At 46.1% G+C, this 18,597-nt stretch overlaps 2 protein-coding genes and 1 long non-coding RNA gene across 4 annotated transcripts; all 3 read left to right on the top strand.

Moving 5' to 3' along the window:
• The first annotated feature begins 804 nt into the window (after window positions 1-804).
• On the top strand, window positions 805-6,335 carry LOC146302780 (long-chain-fatty-acid--CoA ligase 1-like). 2 transcript variants are annotated; one of them, XM_084697235.1, is made up of 18 exons: window positions 805-999; window positions 1,246-1,354; window positions 1,531-1,697; window positions 1,920-2,019; window positions 2,146-2,321; window positions 2,477-2,509; window positions 2,596-2,647; window positions 2,734-2,807; window positions 3,213-3,290; window positions 3,461-3,595; window positions 3,722-3,856; window positions 3,971-4,066; window positions 4,147-4,219; window positions 4,302-4,390; window positions 4,736-4,852; window positions 4,969-5,217; window positions 5,365-5,436; window positions 5,559-6,335. In XM_084697235.1, exons 1-18 carry the CDS (start codon window positions 805-807, stop codon window positions 5,697-5,699), a joined length of 2,091 nt encoding a protein of 696 aa, XP_084553361.1. In that variant the 3' UTR covers window positions 5,700-6,335. The 2 variants fall into 2 exon arrangements, with proteins under 2 accessions (XP_084553361.1, XP_084553362.1); XM_084697236.1 differs by lacking the exon at window positions 3,213-3,290 and adding an exon at window positions 3,046-3,123.
• Window positions 6,336-6,720: 385 nt separating this feature from the next.
• Window positions 6,721-11,405, top strand: cenpu (centromere protein U). The gene is made up of 12 exons (XM_084699175.1): window positions 6,721-7,091; window positions 7,369-7,420; window positions 7,533-7,608; window positions 7,705-7,948; window positions 8,066-8,216; window positions 8,302-8,455; window positions 8,851-8,956; window positions 9,248-9,326; window positions 9,455-9,502; window positions 9,863-9,924; window positions 10,075-10,225; window positions 11,096-11,405. The coding sequence occupies exons 1-12, from the start codon at window positions 7,087-7,089 to the stop codon at window positions 11,210-11,212; spliced, it is 1,245 nt and encodes a 414-aa protein (XP_084555301.1). The 5' UTR covers window positions 6,721-7,086; the 3' UTR covers window positions 11,213-11,405.
• A 337-nt stretch (window positions 11,406-11,742) lies between these two features.
• LOC146302778 (uncharacterized) lies at window positions 11,743-14,398 on the top strand. The gene is made up of 3 exons (XR_014758101.1): window positions 11,743-12,011; window positions 12,266-12,320; window positions 14,096-14,398. It is a non-coding gene; the product is annotated as an uncharacterized LOC146302778 (long non-coding RNA).
• Window positions 14,399-18,597: the final 4,199 nt, after the last annotated feature.

Here is an 18,597-nt window from a genome sequence, read left to right as displayed (position 1 = left end):
AACGGTAAAAGCTGTGTACACCACCTGCTAGCGAAACAAACACAAAGAAACTCCAACGGACCTGAGAATGCAGAGTACAGAATTGTTCCTTTGTCACCCCTGTTATTAACGGAGACAGAAATACAGGTCTTGCTATGTGGCTGTGTCTAGCGGTAATCTGTTAAATGCAGTGTAATGTGATTCAGCCCGGACACGAAAGCTGGTTTCTCCGGCAGAGATAGCCTGGATCACTCTGACCCTGGATCAGCTCTCTCTGACCCTGAGATTATTTTACTCTTAGCCGGTACGTTATCAGTACAGGGGTCACTGATTGCTTACCTCGCTGTCTTTTCTCTCTCATTGTTCTCAGAAAGAGATATTGTGAAAATGAGTGACAGCGGTGTGTATTTGAGTGTCCGGTGTTCAGAGTTAAGATTAACTAACCCTCAGGTGTCAGGTGGCTGAGCGGTTAGTAATCTGAAGGTCACTAGTTCGATTCCTGGCCGTGCCAGATGACGTTGTGTCCTTGGGCAAGGCACTTCACCCTACTTACCTCGGAATGTCCCTGTACTTACTGTAAGACGCTCTGGATAAGAGCGTCTACTCAATGTAAACTCTGTCCCCATGCAGTGTGTCAAGTGCTGGTGTCAATTTTTTACCCTCTCTCCCTTCTCCACAGCCTCTCCCGAGACAGTGTTTCTCTTGTGTCCTGCGCCTCCTCCCCACCCCACCCTGCCCAGACACACCGCCCTCCCCCCCCCACACCTGTGACCCACCCTGTTCCCCAGCCCCCCTGCTCCCGCCCCCCCGCTCCACAGAGCCAGCATGCTGAGCCTAGAGCTGGGCCGCCGGCTGCGTGTGCCAGAGCTGGAGGAGGTTCACAGCTTCCTGAGGAGCCTCTCCACCAGGACTCTGGTGGGCGTGGCTGGCGTGGCAGCCCTCACCACCTATTGGCTGGCCACCAGGCCCCGCCCACTCAAACCTCCATGCGACCTCGACATGCAGTCTTCCCTGGTCCAGGTGTGTTTGCGCTTGTCGTGTTTTAACCCTGCGTGTGTTTCTGTCTGCTGAGGATGTCTGTCAGGGGGGGGGGGCAGTTCCTGGGTTCGAATCCGGCTCGGGGTCATTTCTACATGTCTTCCCCTTTCTCTCTTCCCTACATTTCCTGTCAGTCTCAACTGTCTTTGTCAAATAAAGGCAAGAAAAAGGCCAACAAATGCCTTGACAGACACCATTGTGGTTTTAACGTTGGTTTTATCCAATCAGGGTGAAGAGTTTGCCCGGCAGTCAGTGTTGGTGAACAGTCCCATGACTTATTATTACGAGGACGCTAAGACCATGTACGAGTTTTTCCTAAGAGGAGCCCGGGTATCTAGTGAGTATCCAAACCTGTAGAACCATCAAAACCATCATCAAAACCAAACTATCTTTGTCAGAACCGTTAGGAGAGACCTTTAAAGATCTTTGTGGGGTTTTTTTTTGTGCACATTGGTCCTGTGTGTATGTATCGTGTGTATTTTTTCATTGTCTCTGTGCGTTTTCGTCTCCCAGACAACGGGCCGTGCCTGGGCTCCAGGAAGCACAAGCAGCCGTATGATTGGCTGTCGTACGGCGAGGTGGCGGCACGTGCCGAGGCGTTGGGGTCAGCGCTGCTCCACAGGGGTCACTCTGCCTCCTCTGACCCCTACATCGGCATCTTCTCCCAGAACAGACCGGAGGTCATTTTATACACACACACACACACACACACACACACACACACATACACACAGATACAACAACAAACAACAACAACTATGACTCAAAATCATAAATACAAGAAACACCTCATAAACAACAACGCACACATACAAACGTGTTTATATGAAGATTGACTACTGAAACAAGTGTTGCCAGTGTGATTAGTAAACACACCTGTGTGTGTGTGTGTGTTTTCTCAGTGGACCATCTCAGAGCTGGCCTGCTACACCTACTCTCTGGTGTCTGTTCCTCTCTATGACACTCTGGGCTCAGAGGCCATCGCCTACATCATCGACAAGGGTAGGTCCCCATCACCATGACCACATGCTCTGAACTCATCTGTCTGTCAATTCGTTATTTAGTGAATTCCTATTCAACTGGACATGATGTGTGTGTCTGTCTGTGCATGTGTGTGCGTGCATGCAGCCTCCATCTCTACTATTGTGTGTGACGTGCCAGAGAAAGTCTCTCTTGTGTTGGAGTGTATGAGAGGAAGAGAGCACAGCGTCAGAACCATCGTCCTGATGGACAGACTGGACCCAGAGCTGGTTGCCCGAGGCCTGGAGGCTGATATACAGATCCTCAGCCTGGCAGACATGGAGGTGAGGAGCTGGGGCTGGGTCAAGGGCCAGGGCCAGGGCCAGGGAAGGTAGCTGAGACTGGGGTAGAAGGCTGTGGTAGAGGGTACACAGTGGGCAGGAACAGTTGCTGGCTCTTCCTGTGATCTGTAACATCCTCCTCTGTTTTTGTCTTCTAGGTGATTGGCAGGGCCCACCACCAACAGCCACGGGTCAGTATACAAACCCCTCAATCCTGATTGGATGACGTTGGCTTGTGATTTGTTTAAACCCTGCTCCTTGTGTGTCTGACCCCCAGCCCCCCAGACCTGAGGACATGGCAGTAATCTGTTTTACCAGCGGAACCACAGGTGTGTGTGTGTGTGTGTGTGTGTCAGAGAGAACTGTGTCTGTGTCTAGACTTCTGACCTGCAATATGTGTATGTATCTTCTTTAGGAAACCCAAAGGGAGCTATGCTGACTCATGGAAATGTTGTTGCCAACTGCTCGGCCGTCATCAAGATCACTCAGGTATGTGTTTATATGCGGACAAGGATGCTGGCACTGTCAGCATCCTTGTCAGCTGCTAGGGATTGCTGGCTGGTTCGCTGGCTGGCTGGTTCGCTGGCTGGCTGGTTCGTACTCTCATCAGGAAACACCAAGCTGTGGTCTTTTCTCTCTGCTCACAATTTCTCGTCTAACACCACTGCCTGACACTATCTATCCTTCTCTTTTCCCGCCCTTTCTTTTCCTTTCCCTTCTCCTCCAGCCGTCTCTCCAAACCAGCCATGAGGATGTGCTGCTGTCTTACCTGCCTCTAGCCCACATGTTTGAGAGGGTTGTGGAGGTACACGCACACGATAACCTGATCCCTCCTCTCCCCTGTGTGTCTCCTGTTTTGTGTTGTGTGTGTTCGCTCTGTTGCCGCTGCTCTAGGCCATCTGCACAATAGACCACAATGATGTTCACCTCTCCTACCTGCCCCTGGCCCACATGTTTGAGAGAGTAGTCCAGGTACGTTTCTGATCCAGCCGCTCTGACCTCCTACCCTACCGCTGCTTGCATTGGTTACTCTCTGTGGTTACCTCACTGCTGTCACCTCCCTCTGCTGTTAGCCCCCTCTGCTTTCACCACCCTGCTGTTACATCCTTCTACCGCCCCCCTCCGCTCCTTCCCCTCTTCAGGGCGCGATGCTGGTCCACGGGGCGAGGATCGGCTTCTTCCAAGGTGACATCCGGGGTCTGATGGATGACATGACCACCCTGCGGCCCACCATCTTCCCTGTGGTGCCCCGGCTCCTCAACAGGATGGTTGACAAGGTGACCTCACCCTGACCCCAGACCCTTGAAGCCTGACCCTATGTTGGTGACTATGCTATTTTTGATTTGTAGACACAGGTTATCAACAGTATCTGCTCTGCCTGTTGTGTGTGTGTGTGTGTATAGATATATGGTCAAGCCAACACATCTCTGAAGCGCTGGCTGTTGGGTTTCGCCTACCGGAGGAAGGAGGCGGAGCTAAAGCGTGGCATTGTCCGAAAAGACAGCCTATGGGATCGCCTCATCTTCAGTAAGGTTCAGGTGAGTCCTTCCTGTCAACGCCAATAGCTTCTGACTCCCCTAGTGACAGTATTACTAAAACCAGTGTGTTCTCCCAGTACTACAACCTGTCTGTCTCTCTGTCTCCCCCTGCAGGCGACCCTTGGTGGCCGCGTGCGCATGATGATCACTGGTGCTGCCCCAGTCTCCCCCACCGTCCTCACCTTCCTCCGCGCTGTGCTCGGCTGCCAGGTCAGACGACACAAAGCATGCTGGGATACGTGCCTCTGGCCTGCTCTGACTGATCCTGACACCCTGTTCTCTCCCCACAGTTCTATGAAGGATACGGTCAGACGGAGTGTACTGCTGGGTGCACACTGACCATGCCTGGAGACTGGACCGCAGGTAACACACACAGACAAAGGCACACACACACACACACACACAAACATACACATTGTTGCCTAATATGTGTTTGTGTCTCCAGGACATGTCGGTGCTCCTCTTCCTTGTAACTATATCAAGCTGGTAGATGTGGCAGAGATGAACTACCTGGCTGCTAACGGGGAAGGAGAGGTGAGGGACACGTTGGCAGGCTGGTTCACTGACAGGCTGGTTCACTTGCAGGCTGGTTCACTGGTAGGATGGTTCACTGGCAGGCTGGTTCACTGGCAAGCTGGTTCACTGGTAGGATGGTTCACTGGCAGGCTGGTTCACTGGCAGGGTGGTTCACTGGCAAACTGGTTCACCGGCAGGTTGGTTCACTGGCAAGCTGGTTCACTGGCAGCCTGGGTCACTGACAACCTGATTTACTGGCAGTCTGGCATACTGCAATAAATTCCTTGGCTGATACAACAGTTAATTGTCAGCATCCCATTATCTGTGATGTTGTAACAGTTGAGTGTGTGTGTGTGTGTCCAGGTGTGTGTGAAAGGGCCCAACGTGTTCCTGGGTTATCTTAAAGACCCAGAGAAGACCAAAGAGACTATTGACGCAGACGGCTGGGTCCACACTGGAGACATTGGGAAATGGCAACTGGTCAGTCCTGCTTTCTGACACCCCACCATCAGAAACACAACTCCACCACACTGTTAAACACAAATCTGACATATCCGTGTGTGTGTGTGTGTGTGTGTGTGTGTGTGTGTGTGTAGAATGGCACGTTGAAGATAGTGGACAGGAAAAAGCACATCTTTAAGCTTGCTCAGGGGGAATACATTGCTCCGGAGAAGATAGAGAATGTGTACGTCCAGTCTGACGCACTCGCCCAGGTGTTTGTCCACGGAGACAGCCTGCAGGCCTTTTTGGTCGCCATTGTGGTGCCCGATCCTGACTTCCTGCCTGGCTGGGCCAAGAAGAAGGGCCTGGAAGGAGAGGGATACCTGGATCTCTGCAGCCGCAAGGTACTAAACCTGACCTCTGACCCTTGAACCTTGCTTACAGGAATCCTAAACCATAATCTCTAACATATGGGGTATTTCCTCCTCACATCACAGTGTTTGTCTTTCTTCCTGCTCTGGTGTTCCTCACTGCCGCTGTTTTTTCCACAGGAAGTGAAGGCGGCCATCTTGCAAGACATGTTGAAACTGGGCAAGGAAGGAGGTCTAAAGTCGTTTGAACAGGTAGGATCATACAACACTGCCAGGGATCATTTACCACCCTGTAATAAACACTACATGCGATCATGTGTTTGATACGATGCGTTATCGAAGTGTGCTCGAGTCTTTGTGGGTGTGTGTTCCAGGTGAAGGACATTGCAATACATACAGAGATGTTCTCCGTCCAGAACGGCCTCCTCACCCCCACCCTGAAGTCCAAGAGAACGGAGCTAAGGAACTGCTTCCAAGAGCAGATCGACCTGCTTTATTCGTCTAACAAGATGTGACCTGGTGGACGTGTGCGAAAAAGAGCAGGAGGAAGTGGAAGTAGAGGAGAAAGGGGGGGGAAGGAAGCAGGAAGAAAAGGAGGAGAAAACAAAAGGGATATATAAAGGGAAGAGGAACTGTGGAACTGTGTGGTGACTGAGGACTGATCATTTGACAATACCATGCCTTCCTTGTTCTCCAATACAGAACTACCAACATGGGGGTCAGTGATTTATAAACTGAATTATAAACATGGCCGCTGGTCTCAGGAACGTCTCCAAATGCACATTGCCCTTAGGGTTGTCTTAAGCTTGTCTTACTGTGACACTCCTAAGCCATGATAACTCAGTCTTACTGTGACACCTTAGCCAGTGTCTCCCTCATCGGGTTTAATGGAAGTTTAGATGGGAAGAGCAGCTGGAGTTGTGTGTTAAGGTGTGGTCCTGGGGTCCAAACCCAGAAAGTTATTAGGTCTTAACACTGAGCTTAGCCAGGAGGCCATGTATCATGACTCAACTGTGAATCAATGTGTTCAGGGAAGTCTGCTTGAGGCTAAACAGTATGTGGTGCAGCTTACAGTAGACACATACTGGAATTATAATCATCTCTGGAATTAATGCATGTTGAGGCATCAACGTAATTAACGGGGTTATCCGGGAGGGAGGGAGGGAGAGGTGCTGTTTTAAAGAATGGTAAGCAGGCCAAGGACAGATGCCAGCCTGATCACTTGTAATTGGAGATTTTAACAATAGGTAGCCTATATGTTTAATTTATTTGTCAAGGTTCTAATGAAGGATAGCTACAAAATGTCAATGAACAATTTCAGCACAGTTTTGCAATAAATAAAAAGCAAAAATTTGGTAATGTGAATTTGTTTAATAACTTGTGATTAGTTTCTTCCTCTATCGGGGACATGTGGGCTTAAAATAAATACAAACTCTGTAACGGCTGTTTAATGTTTTTATTTGACAAATACACCGTTTGAGTTAATGAGCGAAGATTGGATTGTTTTGCTTTCCGTACTCGTCAGATGGAAAATTGTATTTGAAGGGGGTAGTTTTGAGAAGGACCCTATTGGTAGTTTTCGGTGTTTTACAGGACACGACACAGGACGTTCTTTGTTGCGAAACGAATGTCAGAATACATAATAATATACTTTATTATCTAAATCGTCAACACACAGGGATGCACCCAACACAGTTTTTCATAAAGTACACATTACCAGTTACAGTACGCCTACCCTTTTTGGATAATAGGGCGGTCCGTTGAAGGCTCGAATATTTTTGCGGGAGAAAAGAGCTGAGACTAGCGTGTGTTTATATTTTGTTCTGACAACATATCTATCAATCACCTCGTCGGATGCAGACAATCTTTGCGACAATAATGTGGTGATCACATGCCAGTGTCATGAGGTAGCAAAACAATTCAATTGCTCACGATCACGACATATATTTCAAGTTGACAAATGTAACTCTAGTCTTTTTTCTGTAGCTAGCATTAGCTGTTTAGCTAACCTCGAGCTTTGCATTTGTTGTTAGAAAAGTCCATGCTGCTAGAGTACGATCAGCTCTGTAGTCGATAGAACGAAAAACCTGAACTTGCAGACGCATAACCCACATAGTATCCCACTTAGTTTATGGAAGTATAACGAAAGTTTAGAGCATTAAGGCTAACATTTTCTCATCACAGCTCTAGAAAGAGAAGAACTAAGATGCCAAAAGTCGCCCCCCAAAAGGAAAAGGTTTGTGAATTTTTGTGACTGCTTTTGACATTTCTATTACTACTGGATGGATCCAGTTGATCATGTCTTCCTTTTACCCGTTTCTTCCTGTTGTCCCTTTCGGATGGCTCAGCCTGAAAGCAGCCCATCCTCCCTGAACGTGTCTTCCATTGAGAAAGACAGCTCATTGCACGAGTACCACAACTATGGTGAGGCTATAGGGCTATTGAATACCAGTCTGGTGGCTAGCTAACTTGCTGGTGAGCAACTAGACTAACTAGTCCCTCCTCCACCTGTTGACCTAGGAAACCCCATGCACAGCACTGCCTTGGAAGAGGATCTGAGTCATGTGGTGGAGCAGAAAGAAGGTGCTCGAGCGAGGGAGGGACAGCGACAGCCTCACCAGAGCGGCACTGTAGTGGCCCCTAAAAAAGCCCCCCAGACTGGCCGAGGAAAGGCCCAGACCAAGGACAGAAGTGGCCAATCTTCCCCAGCCAAGGCCCCTGTTCCTGGGAGGACAGAGAGGAAGAGCCAGGGACTCAAGGACAGGTAGGCTGGATTGAGTGATGTGCTTGGCTGGTAACCAGTCATGTTATGGAGACTGACGGGGTCAACCAGGCAGCTTTACAATGTTGTGGTTAATCCGCTCTCTTCTGTGCTGGGCAGGCCTGTGAAGAAGAGGCTGAAAGGAGCAGCAGACCCCGTTAAGGTGTCTCAGCCCCAGGCCGTCTCCCCCAGCTCTCCTAGCCCCACCAAGAAGAGACGGAGACCTTCTCTGTCCTCCGAGGACCTTACTGACAACGAGGACCCCAACTGGGTAAGGACCATCCAAGAGGAACAGCTTTGTGAGTGACCATTTGGAGACAGATTTGGACTGACCTTCCGGTTTGTCTCACCCCCAGAACGATGGCCAGAAGAAGGCCAAGACCAGGAAGTCCTCGAGTGAGAAGGTGAGCAACAGGAAGTCCCCTGGCAACAGGCTGAACAACAGGAAATTGTCTGGTGAGAGGAAGAGCCTCCAAGACAAGAAGAGGAAGTCATCATCAGGAACTTCAGGTAATTTCTACTGGGATCCTATTGGTTGGACCCTCCTATAGAGACTTCAAGAGGCCTCCAATCCTGGAGCTCAGATTCAGACCTTCAATCAATCGATTTTATTTATAGAGCACAATTTAAAAACAACAACAGTTGACTAATGTGCTGTACAATGTGTTTGCAGAAACCTCAAATACAGTAAAACCTTCCATAAAATATACTAATATTAACAAAAAGATGAAACAACAGATTACAAAAAAAATGTAGTGCTGGAGCTGTTCTGATAGAACTCTGTAAACTGTTAAGTCGGTAACCTTCACGCACATCCTTACTCTCTGCCTCTACTATGGGCTCGACTTCCTCGCCTTTCTCCTGTCCTCCTCATTGGCTGTCCTCTCCTCTCTCACCCCTCCCAGACACGGCAGGTGCCGTACGCAAAGTGGACCTGCTCCAGAGGGTGAGGAACCCTAGTGAGCTAGATGTGGTCCTAGACTCTTTCCTGGAGTTCACCTCCCTCTACAGGTCAGTCTCAGTAGCCCCTCTGTGGCTGTGGTGCAGGTGGGTGACGTTAACCAGGGTGTACGGTCTGTACAAAAGCTTTGTGCCGATCTCCTGCAATGGGAGTTATTGGTGGAGGTACGACCTCTGTGGATCTAAGAGGAGAACTGTCTAATCTGACCTATCTAGGAAAGGTCCTCACGTTTGAATAATGGCAGTTTTGACTCAATCAGAGGAACATTCCGATTGGACCGAGAGGAAGTGAGGTCTCTGGATCTGATGTTGACCTGGTGATGTCTGGTGCTATTCCCTCAGCGAGGCCGTGGAGTCAAAGGCAGTGCGTCAGGCGATAGACGCCCTCTCTCACTCCGTCCAGGAACAGCTGTCCGAAAAGGTAGGTCAACTTTTGGTTAAGTCAGGGTTCAGGGGGAGGGCTTTTGTTTGACAAAAGCTGGTTCGCTGTGTGTGTCGTGTTAGCTACTGTAATGTGTACGGCATGGACGTGATCATTTGTCTGTCCAGATTGCTAAAGCTAAGGAGCTGGACTGCCTACGGAGAGACACAAGGAAGGTAAGACCGTCTACGGACCTATGGGGCATCACTTGAGGTCTTAAAGAGGTCAAATAATTAATTTGTCATTGACAGAATAACACATGACATTCTGGTTAATACATTTCTTACAAGAGAACAGCCGCATAATAGGCATTAACAGACAAAAAAAGCAACAAAAGCAAATTTTATGAGAATATTGGAAAAAATTACAAAAACCTTTACTTTAACCGGTAAAATGGAAATACGATAGCGGTGACACAAATAGCACTAATAACATTATAGTAGCACTAGCAGCAGAGATGGGTGTATAGACAGTTATAAAGGAGGAATTCAATATAGGAATCAGAGGTTAGACTGATGGCATCTGTGATTTCCTAGGTGACAAGTGCCATCAACAAGAAGAGAGAGAGGCTGCTGGAGGCCAAGAACGAGGCCATCGGGTGAGAGATTTGGTGTGACTGGTCTCATACAATAGCCTACGCTGATGGCGTTGGTACAGTTGCTTCTCCAGGGATTATGATCAGGGTTCATTGGGGTGTGTTAGGGTTTAGGCAATCCCAGGTTAATAAATAGTTGGCATCCCTCCACAGGAAAGAGAAGGAAGTTCGGGGGCTGCAGAGAGAAAAGGCCAGACTGCAGCAGCGCCTGGAGGACCTCCGAAAAGGCTCTGGCCTCCTCTCAGGACTGGCAAACCTGCACAGAAACTACCGGCAGCATGCCGACCTGGACCAGCCCCAGCAGGTGAGCTAGGTTCCCTGTAATCTAGAGTTGTGGTTCTCAACTGGTCTAAACTCAGGACCCACATTTGTCCACGTCCAAACCCCCCCAAAAATTGCATTTCAAACCATTATAATTTATTAATTAAAACAATTTGTGCAGCAATCCACAATGTCTATGTACTGTTTAAAACATGCAAATAAGTTTTCCGGCATATACAACCTCCAAAACTGCAAGGGGGGCACCGATTGGGTGCACCGTATTTTCTTTTGAAACAAACAGCGCTGCAATTTTTATTGACACTTTGACATGTGTGTTCTAGAATGCGAGCTGCACGTGTGAGCTTATGCATCTTTCAAAATAAATCGCATCATCGGAAGTTCTGTAACTTAACTTTGACTTTTTGACGGAGCCCAAGCCTCGACCCACTCCACACCAGCTCGCGACCCACCCAAGGTCGGCTCAAAGGGGGGCAATGCCCCCCCCAAATGGAAATCTATGCCCCCCCCCAAATGGAATGCTATGCCCCCTCAAAAAATAATTTTGTTGAAGTATAAATAAGAAATACTGGCGTTGGCTATACATTAAATATCAAGATGGCTACATTTTCCTGCAGAAAATGCAGGTCTGCTCTTAGTTTGACTCTCATACATACTTTGTAAATGCGTGCCCCCTTTGTGAAAAAAATGCCTCCCCATTTAATTTGTTTCGGGGCCGAGTCTGGACCCACCAGTTGAGAAACACGGATCTAGATGTTAGCTCCGCTCCGCCACTGTTGTGCCTTGATACCCCAACCCAGTCTACCTACCTGTGGTCCATTCTATTCTGGCTGTAGCTGACCTAAGTGCTGACGAGCTGATATCTGCTAACTGATGTTTGTATCTCCCCGCCCAGTACGGAGTGTCCAGCCTTCCAGCTCTACTGCTGGAAGCACAGCGGGTTCTGGGAGCTGAAGAACAGCTGAGAACCCTCAATGGCAGGCTGGAGCAGGCCCTGGAGAAAGTGACCTGAGACAGCTATACATCCACACAAACACAAATCAGCAATGTGCACAGACCATGCATGGAAACAAATACATCCAGGAGACAGTCATACCATAAGCGTTTTTTGTGTGCTGCATGAACTTAACATCAGAAATGACTGTATTTATGCATGAAACATGGTTCATTGTGTCATAATAAACGTCATGTTAGAGCATCTGAAATGGTACTGTGTTATTGTATTCCGAATGCGTCAACGTATGTAGAGCGTTTATTAGTGGGTAAAGAGCACGATCCACTAGATAAAGTGGTTCAGTTTCACTTTTAATTTGGACATATTTTGATGGTACTGTACGTGTCTTTCCTGAGGGAGCTATTTGCAGGTGTGCCACAAATTGACACATAAATCGAGTAGCATTGCAGAAATCTGCTGCGTTGTTCCGGAATGCGGAATCCAATTTGTTTAAAGTAGACCTGAACTTAATAATGAATTATATTTCCTGTTATGCCCTTTGTCTTTGTGTGTGGTGGTGCTTTTCTTTATATGGTACTAACCTGATAAACTGGTTTCTATGAATGACCTTCCACATTAGTGGTACAGGAGTGACATTTGGGCTGATGGAGCAATGAGTGACATCCCTTTTCCCTTGTGTGTGTCTGTGTGTCTTTTTGCTATGACCATGTCCCCAGCAAACCTGTTGCCCCCAAGCAGGGGACCAGTGAGGTGGACTCTCGGCCTCATGTGGACAAAACATACCGGTACAGGATGGACTACCCCAGCCTGGGACAGTGCATCATCATCATCAACAAGAATTTTGACAGTAGCACAGGTGGGTTCCTGCTCATGTAGCTACAGTTTCTTCCTCTCTCTCGTCAGCCTGCCTTGTACCAGCCATATTCTATTTTCAACTTGAACTTCTTTGTCTCCTTGAAAAAATGTGGGATTTGTCATGTGCTTATGCTAATTACAATCAGTGGATGAGTTATAACCTTATTTTCTGTTAATGAATTGTCTTATTTCATATGTGTTTTTATTTGAACTTTTTTTTTCTTCCTTATTTGAACCTATCCACCTTATTCCTAGCTCCCATGATGCATTTCCTGAATTTGGGGCGCGACTTCCGGAGCAGTCGATTGCCGTAAGCGAATTCTGATGCAAAATAAAACATGTGGGAACACAGCCTGTTACACCAGAATCGGGACAGTTTGATCATACCTCTGCCTTCTACTATCGAGGGATGGGAGGTCGACCTGAAAAAGTGGCCTCAAATAACGTACAATAGCATATTTAGCTACTTTATTAACTATGTTGCTACGGACGGTGAAGCGATAAATAACCTGAAAAGCTCTAAGTCTTATCAGTAGCTAGGTACGTCCACAGCAATACAGTTGGTCGCGTTTTAATAAAAGAGGTGGGACACAACCTTATCTACCTTAAAGCAGACATAGAGCCTAGTCAGAGCCTCAAAAATCACCGGTCCTGGGTTTTAGTTTCATCGTCAGGTGAAATAGAAACGGCTGGGTGCTCATGTGTAGCTGGACCAGCACACTACTAACCCACAAAAATTCATATATGAATAATTGCATCCCACCTTTACTGACAGTACTGCAACTAAATCTGTGGAGGTATTTCGTAGCCTAAACACAAAGTAGGATGCGGATTTCCTCCGTCGGCTTTTTGTCCACAAAATGAAATGAGTAGACATCGATAGTGTTTTGGGTGGTCTCTTCAAGGCTAGGTTTTTCAGCTACATTCTTTTGTAGTCCTCATCTGTCGGCAGGCGAAGGAAACTCTACCGTTTGTCACAAGAGATCCCTTTTTGTTGTGGGTGTGTGTTCAACACACTGTCGTTGCAGCCACAGATTTAGCTAAATCTGGTTGTTAGCTAGTAAAGCCGCAAACAGCGCAACAGGTAGCCTACCAGAGCTCCGCAATGACATTTTATAACAATGATAATAACAATCAAATGACAACAAGTGTTTAAAAACAAACCAGTTTTAGTTAAATTACAGTTGAAATTACTTTCGAAAGAATCACTGTTGATGGCTGGCTGGGACTAACGTATAGCAAACCGCAACTTCCGCTACTCACCGGAAGTTGCACCCATAATCATTTCTACAGTAGACCCCCTGAGAATAAGGTGGATATAATGTTCTGATGACTCTCATGAGTCTATGAGGTGGTATCCGCCTGATTGAATAACGGGAGTGCTGGCGGTCATAATGTCCCAGAGGTGTTCTATTGGGTTTAGGTCGAGGGATCGTGAGGGCCATTCAATTGTATCGATTACTTCATCCTCCAGGTACTGCCTGCATACTCTTGCCACAGGAGGCCGGGCATTGTCGTGCATCAGGAGGAACCCAGGACTTACTGCACGAGCGTAGGGTCTGACCATGGGTCCAAGGATTTCATGCCGATACCTAATGGCATGTGCGTCCCTCCATGGATATGCCTCCCTATAGACCATCACTGACCCACTACCAAACCGGTCATGCTTAACAATGTTGCAGGCAGCATAGCATTCTCCTTGGCTTCTCCAGATTCCTTCACGTCTATCGCAGGTGCTCAGGGTGAACCTGCTCTCATCTGTGAAAAGCACAGGGCACCATGGGCAGACTTCTGGTGTTCTATAGCTAATGCCAAGCGAGCTCCACGGTGCTGGGCAGTGAGCACAGGGCACAGTACAGGACGTTGTGCCCTGAAGCCACCCTCATGAAGTCTGTTTCTGATTGTTGCTGCTTTGTTACTGCTGTCTTTAGGGATCTTCAGTTGTGTTAAATGTGATGTTTAAGTATTGTTTGGAGTGCCAATTGTATCTGTACATATTGGGCAATTTTCCCAAAGTAGAGTTTACTACTAAAACTTACTTTATCTGGACAAAAGGTTTTGCTTTGCTTGTCCCCTTTCCCTTAGGTTAGAGGCAATGTGAAGACAATGGGAATAATTAAAACAGAAAAGAAAGCTCAGAGGAAACGCTTATGGGCAATGGCTGGTGAAACTGAAACTTTGGTAAAAACTATGAAGAGTGCTAACATTACAACCCGAGATACAGGGTATCTGGTCTGAACTCTCTATTAACATATTTGGACAAGATGATAAGAAAAACCGTAATTGGCTGTGGGTCATATGGGCAAGAAATTGAAATGGAGTGAGAGATTTGATCATTAAACAGAAAAAGTCATCAGAGATAAATATTTATGTGTGATGCAAGTTTAAAGAGACATAACTCTATTTATGTATCAAAATATTAAACTTTTTTGGCAAAAATTATTCCCCCAAATTAAAATTATGCCTATTTTTGAAAAGTAAGTGTTGTAATACAACAATCAACCACCAGAAGACTGTTTAAGTGTGATGCAAGTTTAGAGACGCAACTCTATTTAAATATAGCTTACAAATATTAAACATTTTGGGCATAAAATATTCCCCAAAATTTTGATTATGCTTATTTTTGAAAATTAAGTGCTGTAGTACAACCAACAGAAGACTACTTATGTATGATGCAAGTTTAGAGGCACAACTCTATTTATAAAACTATTAAACGTTTTTGGCAAAACATATTCTCCCAAATTATGATTATGCTTATTTTTGTTAAAAGTAAGTGATGTAGTACAACTAGCAGGAGACAAGTTATAATTTAGGTAAGTTTGGAAACACTACTTTATTTAAACATTAAATTAATACATACTTCTTTCGGTCCCTAAGCACTCTCTTATAGTGCCGTCTCACCGCCGGCTGGTCGTAGAGACCAATGTTATTTCTTCAGGTTGCAGGACGTCTGGTTTTGATGAAAATGAATTTGTAGGTTCTTGTTTACTTCACTACGAAAAATGAGTTATTTGTGATTTAATTATCCTACATTTCGCAATAGAGTATTGATCCCGGAAGTTTGAATATGTGAATGTAATGCAAACTTTACCGAACTCTGAAAGTGTGTTATTGTATTCCGAATGCATTAACATTAATGTAGAGAGTTTATAAGTGGGTTAAGAGCACGATCCACTAGACTCAGTTTCACTTTGACTTTGGACATTTTATGGTAGCCTACTACTGTAGGCTACGTGTCTTTCCTGAGGGATCTATTCGCAGGTGTGCCACACCGCCCACAAATCGAGTACCATTGCATACATTTGCTGCATTATTTTTCCAGGAGTCCGATTGGTTCAAAGTAGTTGGAAGTGTATTATCTTCTGTACTTTTCACTTATTTAACCGCTTCCAGATCGGAACCGACAACACGGTAAGTGGTAGTCAGTTTTCTTAACACGGTAGAGCTATAGATTACCTTGTAAGCTTTATCAAGACAATAAACACTTTTTGTACCTTATGTTGCGTGTATTGATATGTAGACCAGTCGTGAAGGGCGGAGACGGGCCAAAAATGATTAAGGTAGCTAATACAGTACAAACACATGCTAGTCAAAGTGGCTACCCACCCTTCCTGAGTGTAGCAGATGCTATACAATCTCCCAAAAATAGTTGATTGTGTATACACACACCAAATTTATTGTTAACACCTCTTGTATTAAAACTTTACTGTTTCGTCCTGAAGTGTACAGAGCCCAACTGTACTTTGTAGACAGACTTGTCTTAATTTGACCTGTTAATGTGAATTGACCAAACATGGATCTAGCAGACAGTACGTCTCAATTCAGCCTGTCCGACTAGATAATCGTTTTGTACTGAAGTTATTTATTTTATTTGGAGAGACGTTTCAATAGCTACATTTCTGTCTTTCCTAGCTACGCCGGTTTCAGCCATGTCTAGCCAGGTGGACGGTCATGGAGACTGTGTGGATGCCAAGGCCATAGCAGGGCAGGGGTAACAACAACCTAATCCGACCTGAAACTCAATAATGAATTATATTTCCTGTTATGCCCTATGTCTTTGTGTGTGGTGGTGCTTTCCTATATGGTACTAACCTGATAAACTGGTTTCTATGGATGACCTTCCACATTAGTGGTACAGGAGTGACATTTGGGCTGATGGAGCAATGAGTGACATCCCTTTTCCCTTGTGTGTGTCTGTGTGTCTTTTTGCTATGACCGTGTCCCCAGCAAACCTGTTTCCCCCAAGCAGGGGACCAGTGAGGTGGACTCTCGGCCTCATGTGGACAAAACATACCGGTACAGGATGGACTACCCCAGCCTGGGACAGTGCATCATCATCAACAACAAGAATTTTGACAGTAGCACAGGTGGGTTCCTGCTCATGTAGCTACAGAGTTTCTTCCTCTCTCTCGTCAGCCTGCCTTGTACCAGCCATATTCTATTTTCAACTTGAACTTCTTTGTCTCCTTGAAAAAATGTGGGATTTGTCATGTGCTTATGCTAATTACAATCAGTGGATGAGTTATAACCTTATTTTCTGTTAATGAATTGTCTTATTTCATATGTGTTTTTATTTGAACTTTTTTTTTCTTCCTTATTTGAACCTATCCACCTTATTCCTAGCTCCCATGATGCATTTCCTGAATTTGGGGCGCGACTTCCGGAGCAGTCGATTGCCGTAAGCGAATTCTGATGCAAAATAAAACATGTGGGAACACAGCCTGTTACACCAGAATCGGGACAGTTTGATCATACCTCTGCCTTCTACTATCGAGGGATGGGAGGTCGACCTGAAAAAGTGGCCTCAAATAACGTACAATAGCATATTTAGCTACTTTATTAACTATGTTGCTACGGACGGTGAAGCGATAAATAACCTGAAAAGCTCTAAGTCTTATCAGTAGCTAGGTACGTCCACAGCAATACAGTTGGTCGCGTTTTAATAAAAGAGGTGGGACACAACCTTATCTACCTTAAAGCAGACATAGAGCCTAGTCAGAGCCTCAAAAATCACCGGTCCTGGGTTTTAGTTTCATCGTCAGGTGAAATAGAAACGGCTGGGTGCTCATGTGTAGCTGGACCAGCACACTACTAACCCACAAAAATTCATATATGAATAATTGCATCCCACCTTTACTGACAGTACTGCAACTAAATCTGTGGAGGTATTTCGTAGCCTAAACACAAAGTAGGATGCGGATTTCCTCCGTCGGCTTTTTGTCCACAAAATGAAATGAGTAGACATCGATAGTGTTTTGGGTGGTCTCTTCAAGGCTAGGTTTTTCAGCTACATTCTTTTGTAGTCCTCATCTGTCGGCAGGCGAAGGAAACTCTACCGTTTGTCACAAGAGATCCCTTTTTGTTGTGGGTGTGTGTTCAACACACTGTCGTTGCAGCCACAAATTTAGCTAAATCTGGTTGTTAGCTAGTAAAGCCGCAAACAGCGCAACAGGTAGCCTACCAGAGCTCCGCAATGACATTTTATAACAATGATAATAACAATCAAATGACAACAAGTGTTTAAAAACAAACCAGTTTTAGTTAAATTACAGTTGAAATTACTTTCGAAAGAATCACTGTTGATGGCTGGCTGGGACTAACGTATAGCAAACCGCAACTTCCGCTACTCACCGGAAGTTGCACCCATAATCATTTCTACAGTAGACCCCCTGAGAATAAGGTGGATATAATGTTTTGATGACTCTCATGAGTCTATGAGGTGGTATCCGCCTGATTGAATAACGGGAGTGCTGGCGGTCATAATGTCCCAGAGGTGTTCTATTGGGTTTAGGTCGAGGGATCGTGAGGGCCATTCAATTGTATCGATTACTTCATCCTCCAGGTACTGCCTGCATACTCTTGCCACAGGAGGCCGGGCATTGTCGTGCATCAGGAGGAACCCAGGACTTACTGCACGAGCGTAGGGTCTGACCATGGGTCCAAGGATTTCATGCCGATACCTAATGGCATGTGCGTCCCTCCATGGATATGCCTCCCTATAGACCATCACTGACCCACTACCAAACCGGTCATGCTTAACAATGTTGCAGGCAGCATAGCATTCTCCTTGGCTTCTCCAGATTCCTTCACGTCTATCGCAGGTGCTCAGGGTGAACCTGCTCTCATCTGTGAAAAGCACAGGGCACCATGGGCAGACTTCTGGTGTTCTATAGCTAATGCCAAGCGAGCTCCACGGTGCTGGGCAGTGAGCACAGGGCACAGTACAGAACGTTGTGCCCTGAAGCCACCCTCATGAAGTCTGTTTCTGATTGTTGCTGCTTTGTTACTGCTGTCTTTAGGGATCTTCAGTTGTGTTAAATGTGATGTTTAAGTATTGTTTGGAGTGCCAATTGTATCTGTACATATTGGGCAATTTTCCCAAAGTAGAGTTTACTACTAAAACTTACTTTATCTGGACAAAAGGTTTTGCTTTGCTTGTCCCCTTTCCCTTAGGTTAGAGGCAATGTGAAGACAATGGGAATAATTAAAACAGAAAAGAAAGCTCAGAGGAAACGCTTATGGGCAATGGCTGGTGAAACTGAAACTTTGGTAAAAACTATGAAGAGTGCTAACATTACAACCCGAGA

The sequence above is a fragment of the Hypomesus nipponensis genome, chromosome 1 (genome assembly GCF_054491055.1).
Source record: "Hypomesus nipponensis isolate SF chromosome 1, ASM5449105v1, whole genome shotgun sequence".
Taxonomy (NCBI): domain Eukaryota; kingdom Metazoa; phylum Chordata; class Actinopteri; order Osmeriformes; family Osmeridae; genus Hypomesus; species Hypomesus nipponensis.
The sequence above is the reverse complement of the archived record's forward strand: the minus strand, read 5'-3'. Positions and strand labels throughout refer to the sequence as shown.

Excerpts from the sequence above, each read along its gene's own strand:
- LOC146302780 (XM_084697235.1), top strand. The coding sequence starts at position 805 with ATGCTGAGCCTAGAGCTGGGCCGCCGGCTGCGTGTGCCAGAGCTGGAG. Across the intron at positions 2,808-3,212 it reads CCGTCATCAAGATCACTCAG|GCCATCTGCACAATAGACCA; the intron begins GTATGTGTTTAT and ends CCGCTGCTCTAG. Across the intron at positions 4,391-4,735 it reads CTGCTAACGGGGAAGGAGAG|GTGTGTGTGAAAGGGCCCAA; the intron begins GTGAGGGACACG and ends GTGTGTGTCCAG.
- cenpu (XM_084699175.1), top strand. Across the intron at positions 9,327-9,454 it reads AGGAACAGCTGTCCGAAAAG|ATTGCTAAAGCTAAGGAGCT; the intron begins GTAGGTCAACTT and ends TTGTCTGTCCAG. Across the intron at positions 10,226-11,095 it reads ACCTGGACCAGCCCCAGCAG|TACGGAGTGTCCAGCCTTCC; the intron begins GTGAGCTAGGTT and ends CTCCCCGCCCAG.